A 7,118-nucleotide genomic window follows, 5' to 3' on the forward strand; every position below is an offset into this window, starting at 1 on the left:
CCCGCTTTTAGGCGGGTCACAAATTTCTGAAAGACAAGTCCGAGTGTTTAACGAGCAGATGAAGCCAATAATGCAGACGGAAAGAACTTGCCGGATTATTTTTTGGGTGTGACAAGTTCTGAGTATGTGAAATCGCTCGTTAATGGTTTCTGAACACGTTACAGACTTTTTATGTTGAAGTCTGATATATGGAAATAATCACAGTGGTGTAGGTGGAAGCAAAAAAATACTTGTGCAAGTTGACTTTGACTGGTTTAAATTTTATATAGTTTATATGCTCAGGTGGCCCAGAATGGAAGTGTATTTTTTTATAAGCTCAAGTTTGCTGTGTTAACATGCGCATGCGACATTGCGGTATTTTCTTTCCATTAGAATACCGTCCTTTAGGCAGTATTGTGTGCACAGTCTAGGCTACACCGTTATAAAGTATCTGTTTGCTACAATGTAGTGGGCGCTTATAAACGTAGCTACATAACTATGTATTAGCATAAGTGTGTGCTTTTTTGTGAAGAAGTGGTTGTTGTTTCTTGTGCAATGAATGGTTGAGTGCTAGGTAGACCTGTTACGATTTCTATATTACACTTAGTCTAGGAAAGCTCTATACTCCAGTAGGTGCACATTACAAAGCAGTAAACGAAGTGTGCCGCAAGAGCACATGCTGAATATGTCTCGCTACGTGCATAAACTCGAGTCAAATCGTGCTCGAGTTTAGTCAAATGTGATGCGATGGCACTGTTTCAAGCACTGCAACCTGGCACTGAATTTTCCTTGGTTCGGCAAAGTCAAAGTCTTGCCAATAATAACTGCACTTGTTCATCCAGGGCACTTCTTGTATTTTGCGCGCTTTCTGATGCATACAAACTTCTCGAGCCCTGGGCTCCAGCGTCGGGTGACAAGACTTCGGCAGAGTTGAGCCTTGCCCATGTGGTTGGGGAAGAAGTAACATTCACAACAGCATGCAATTCAGTCTGTGCAACCAGGATGGTGGTGGGTTTAGCATTCTTCACCACATAACAATTCGGGGAATGGTATGAACCTGGAACGCGACATTGAGGTTGTATTGTGCCAGAGGGCCAGCGAAGCAAACTTGCACCTTCTTTTCCAAATTGTTTGGGTCGAAGCAGTAGCGAATCTGTTAGGTTAGGTTCACCAATCTCAACACTCAACTTGCATCTTCTTTTCCAAATTCTTTGGGTCGAAGCAGTAGCGAATCTGTTAGATTAGGTTCACCAATCTCAACACTCACGCTGCGCAAGTGCAATGGCTGTGCCACTTCAAAGCTCTAATCAAATCACTTTATGAAGGTAAAATTAAGTTTCCTTGTCTAGCTGCACTTTGGACTCCGCTTTTACAAATTTTTGCTCACTTTAGCCACAATTTGTAAATGTGAAGAGAAAGTCTGCTATCACATTGCAGATGCCTCTTACCAGCTCCCACTGAGCACCGCTGCCACTGGCAGCTTTTGTAGCAGCAACGAAACACTTGGCGAGGTTGTTTTATAACATAGTTGAAGACAGTAATGCCAATAAAGAAGCACAAGGACAGTCATGAGAATGACAACTTACAGTGGTACTTTTTTTTTTGTTTTTGTGCTACCTCACGTTTTCCAGTACGACGAACAAGCTAGCCCAAATTATTGGCTTGTGTTTATATTAGTATATGAACAGCTCCTGCTTTGTCCCAAATTTATTTACTGGGAGTTGGTACTTGCTATTGCACAAAATGTGCAGTTCCTGCATCCGACTGCCTTGAAATTGCCAGTAAACGTGTTTGACGTGCAAGAATTTTCGAGCATTTGCTGGCTCGCTGCAGGGCGTATTTATACCAAAGGTTTCGCAAGGTCAGACACCCAATTGTTGCATCGGTCTTACATGTGCATTTGCTATGTGTTAGAAGCTCAAGGGCATGTACATTTGTTTGGTAAAGTGACTGCTAGAATACATCCCTAAGGAATGGCCACTTTGCCTACAACTATCAGCGATTACAAGCAATACCGTTTTCCTGGTGCTACATTTCTACAATGAATGACCTCGCTTTTTCATGAGGCACTGTTTCAGGGTTTTGTCACCGTCCTATTTACAATGTGAATGAAAGAAAAAGTCAATAAAAAGTTCCACAGCATGGTTTACTTTGGTCACTTTCTTTTATTCCTTCATTTGTACACAAACATTGTTTGGCACGCACATTTGTACAGTGCAACACTGGCTCCGTATTCAAAGCAGTGCAATGAGATCAGTGCATGCCATGTGTTATTTGGTTATCAAAAGCAGGGCATGGACCGTTTGTTTTAAGGTTTGGAGATTCAAAGAACGATTTGACTGTGCTGCACAGAGCTCCGTCAAGTCTTGGTGTTGTACCTGGCTTGGCCTTGAACATGGGTTAGACAGCTTTAATATGCACACTTGAAAAACAGTGCAATGCTCACTCTTTGCCAAAATCGAGTCAGAGTTGCCCTTCACGACATCAACTGAGTGCACTGCAGTTTTTTGCTGCCAGATGTCAAAAATACTGTCTGGAAGTTGTATAAGCAAATTGTAAACCACTGCGCATTCTTTACAATGCTTCCCAATGACTCATTATGCAAAAAAGAAGTGAGGCATGCAGACAGGACAGAAGAGTAGAGAAGTGGACAACACGAACGCGTTCATGTTGTCCACTTCTCTACTCTTGTGTCTTGTCTGCACGCCTCACTTCTTTTTTGCATAATGAATCCTTACCAACTAGCTCAGCTTTCTGTCGTTCTAAGCTTCCCAATGACAATTACCCAGGGTGCCGTTGTTACAAAAGAACGGGTGATGGCCATAATGGCTACCCAGTCATCACGATGTATTACAGGCAATGAAGAAACGGGGTACCTTTAACGCCATTATACGCTGGTGCTACTAGTACAACTACACTCTTAGGCAAAGTTGCACCCTTTGACGTGCCCCTTCTGCCACACAACAATAATCGTCATCTGCCTTGATGCGTTTCCTTTCTTCAAAGCTGCAAGCCCGGTACTTTCCAGTAACGAACGGCATGCGCGTTATCAGCATGATAGCATTCCCTACAGGAAAGTAGCGGGCGCAGCGTTTTCAAGAAAGGAAACGCATCAAGGCAGATGACGATTATTGTTTTGTGGCAGAAGGAGGCAATCCAAAGGGTGCAACTTTGCCTAAGAGTGTACCTTCTGTACCTTGCTGCAATGATGTCCAAGTTCTTGTATGCAAAATGACATTTAGGTTAATGCAAGGAGGACAGACCAAAGTATGCCAGACCAGGTTGTTACCGACAGCCCATTCACAGAAAGCAGGCTTCCGAATCCTAGAGGAAGTTCGCTCTAGAACTAAAGCAAAATGTCCTTAGGACATCATACTGGTAGTCTTCAATCTCATTTTTAATACATCTTACACCACATGAAAGACACATCCGTCAAGTTTGTTGAAATAACCCCATAAAGCCCAAGCACCATTAAAAAAAAAAAAGAACAGGTTCACAACACATTCCTGGCCCTGCCCCACCTCCCAAAAAAAACTTCCACTGTAGTATAACTCATTAGCACCAGGTTTTTCTCATCTATCCAGAATTGGATGTTATGTATAAAAAATGGCACTATGCATAGGCTTTACATTAGGTTCCCTACAAATCATAGTTTAGACATTACAAACTCAGCATAGAAAAAAAAAGGATACGTTGGGCTTTTTGGGGTTAAAGACATACCAGCCAAGATCACGAAAGATGTCGACAGCGCTAGGAAAGATGAAACACAAGCATGATATGCACACGCAATGTTTGTTTTGCCTCTCTTAGCCCTGTAAACATTTTTCCCAATGCCAGTAACAAACTAGCTTTGCTTTCAGCAACAGCAGCCTGCTAAGACCTGGCGTTGCGTTCGGTTTCCATCAGGCATTCCCGGACGAGAATGCGTGCATGCACTATGCCTCGCTTGAGGCGCTCGGCTGATGACTTGCTTCCAGCGTACGTTGGCCGAATGTCGCGCCCGAGTTCCTCGATGACCGCGAGGAGCTGCGTGTACTTGGACGTCTGCGGATGACGGGCCGCATCGCCAGCAACCAGGCCCATGTTGACGGCGCCTGGACTGTGGCTTGTCTGCAGGGGTGTGCCTGGCTGGCTCTGGCCAGGAGAGTCGGTTGAGCGAGAGTCCTCGTCCATGACCTGCATCGGGCACGAAAGACGATGTACTGTATTTACTCGACTACAAGTCCCCTCCAGGTGCAACATGTACCCGAATGTAAGGAAAAGTAATGATGATTTGTTCTTGCTCAGAAAAATAAAATTTATCGCATTTGAGCTTCAGCAGACCAGCAATCATCAATAGCCCTGTGCACCTCATCTTTGGTGCCATCTACCATGGCATACCAACAATGGTGCCTAGGATGGGGGCCGACAGATGGAAACGCACTAAGGGACAAAAAGTTGTATATAAGCAGAGGTATAGTTCCTCAGACAGGCTGGTTGACGTTTCAGTAAGGGGACCCATCTTTGCCAAAGGCAGCCTTGTCATCCTTGGTGTGCGAGATTGAACGGGTTAGTAGAGTGCTAAACCAGACAAGAATGACGAGTATAGCATATGGATTTGCCTAACTTGCAGCTAACGCCTCCAAGGTTTCAGGCCAATGGCTGCAGCCATGGTGCTTGCGTTGAAACATTTACGGCCCGCCGCAATGCCAGACTCCTCTACTGAGCACCAGCTGCTGCCACATAATCTCGTAACAGTGTCCAAAGAAAAATGAGGCACTCTCCTACTCGGATGAAGCTTGCTGGTATCTTAAAGGAAGGTGCATCTAAATGTACGAGAGAGCACTGGCAATATCTTTCTCCCACACACTCGGTATGAGAGAGAGAGAGGTTTATTACAAGTCAAAAGCTGAGAAAGGTTGACCCGAACTACTGTGTACTCATCATATGGGCAAGAGGAACAAAAGGAGATGGAAGTGATGATAACGACAGAAAAGTACATTTGCATGAATTAAAAAAAAAAACTGGAAAGACATGTTATAACCGCAAATGAAGTTAATTTTCTCAAAAAATCTGCAACAGCCTTCATGGCCTGAGAGAGCCTTCATGGCCTGAGAGAGAGTGGCCGGTTTTCAATGCATGCCAGAGATTTAGCCTACAACACTTAACAAAGCACTTAGCATCTCCATTGCACAATCGGTCGCCGGGCAACCATCATAGGTGTTTGCACATGTTGCAGATGGAACCTAACACACAGCAGTAATGCTGACCCAGAAGCCGTCTGTGGCACTTTCCCCAGTATCGGCAAATGCACTTGCAAGTACCCTGAATTGGCAGGACCTGGGCTGAGATTTTGTAACACCACCTTTCACTCTCTTCTATGCCACTCTTAACCCCATTCAAAACTGGCTGATACCATGGATAATGGGAGCGGAGCACTGCTCTGACCACTGACAATGCGTGAAAAGGAATGGAAAGAAATTTCACTGAAAACCGCATCGCTACAACAAAATCGCAGCCCTGCTTCCTTTTATGTTCCCCCTTTACAGGACAAGCTTCCCATGCTTCACTCATCTGTGCTCCGACTCCTTTTCTGTCCGGCTTCTACACTGTCGCATGTTCCATCTTATTCTTTCAATTAGGTTCTTCTCAGAGCGTTTCACGTACTGTGAATAAGTCGCTACAACTCAAGGTAACGGTGAGCTCTTCATTCGATGACTTTCCTGTAGAGTTTAAGCTCTGCATGCCAAGACCTCTTCACTTCACGTGAGCACTCCTGAACATGTCTGCGGCGGTTTGCGCAGCAACTAATTGCTACACTGACCCGACTGCAACACGCACGTACAGTGTCTCGTACTAGGCACCATGCAGACAGCAGTTGCTGTAAATTGACAGGACATATGAAGTCATAACATCGAGGCCGCCTCCGACCGAGGTCCACTCACCTCAATGGACTTCAGTAGCCACTGATGAAGCATATCACCGGTACCGGAAAGCAACAGGTGAGAAGTCTCGCGCCTACGAGAAAAAAAAAAAAAAGTAAGCATCGTTGAAAGCAGTCGAAAGCGACCGCCCTACACAGTCGTGCAATGCAGCAGCATCGTTAGAGAAGGCGCGGTTTAGCAAGATATGTCGCCCTGTCGTCTGCAAGCCGTTGGTCACCGCGCGCGCGTGCAGATAAGTGCCCGCGCTCTGACGACTGGCAGAGGGGTTGAAAGGTCGCCCACATGGTTAGGACCTCGTTCACGTAACGAAGCCCCAGACACACAATAGTTTCCACAGGTTTCCCCACTAGTTTTTTTTTACTGCGACAGTAGTTAAAAACAAAGTCGTCCCAAGGCTCCGCGACGTTTTGCGAAGCTTGTTCCTGTCACTAATTGAAAGCAGCGCTAAAGTAGCACGTGGTCACGAAGGACGAAACGCGGCGCCGACTTCCCAACTATAGCCCAAACCCACACACTGCAACGAATCTTTTGAAATTTCTTTCAACGTTTATGTAACTCCCGTTGTACCCATTGGCACGGATCCCTTGGTCTCGGCCGTCACTCGTCTCGTCACCGGCCCGGCGTCTTCTGGCGGGACACCGCTTCGGTTTCGCCTCCACCGCGTTCCTAGCTTCTGCTGCACCTGGCTCTTTCGTGACCTCTCGATTTTGCAGCGTCGTCGCCGGACTCTCACGATCGCATTCCGCTCGAGTGCGAACTTCTGCGCTGTGTCCGCGAAGTCTAGGCGTCCGGTCGCAAGCTTTTGCTTTGGCACTCTCTTCGGTCCAGCGTTTGCGGTGGGCCCGCATGCGTTCCCTCGCTGCTTCCTTGAGAGCTTCGACTCGCTGAGCTCGAGTCAACTGACGCGAAGATCCGGGCTCTTCTCTGGACATCCTAGCTGGGTGCGAAAAAGCTGACACCGTACATTGAAGAATTATTAAAGCACGTTTTCCATCACTGCACCCACGACCGGGTCACCTGATCGTACAGAACCTTCGTACATGACCCGGTTATCTGCGAACAATTAGCTATCTGTTCACGCAAAAATTGTGACAACCTTGCATAGCTCGCGCCATACCGCACGCAAGTCGTCTACCGCGGTTACCTTTTAACTCATGTTTGTGTTTTGTGGAACTGAAAGTCGATTTTACGCGCTTTTACATGTGGTCACGGAGC

General features: G+C 46.2%; 1 protein-coding gene across 1 annotated transcript; it reads right to left on the reverse strand.

Annotated features, from left to right (window-relative positions):
* Positions 1-3,358: 3,358 nt before the first annotated feature.
* LOC135912913 (uncharacterized) lies at positions 3,359-6,858 on the reverse strand. The gene is made up of 3 exons (XM_065445519.1): positions 6,471-6,858; positions 5,904-5,976; positions 3,359-4,155 (listed from the first exon to the last, which is right to left on the reverse strand). Exons 1-3 carry the CDS (start codon positions 6,833-6,835, stop codon positions 3,853-3,855), a joined length of 741 nt encoding a protein of 246 aa, XP_065301591.1. The 5' UTR covers positions 6,836-6,858; the 3' UTR covers positions 3,359-3,852.
* Positions 6,859-7,118: the final 260 nt, after the last annotated feature.

The sequence above is a fragment of the Dermacentor albipictus genome, chromosome 8, assembly GCF_038994185.2.
Source record: "Dermacentor albipictus isolate Rhodes 1998 colony chromosome 8, USDA_Dalb.pri_finalv2, whole genome shotgun sequence".
NCBI lineage: Eukaryota > Metazoa > Arthropoda > Arachnida > Ixodida > Ixodidae > Dermacentor > Dermacentor albipictus.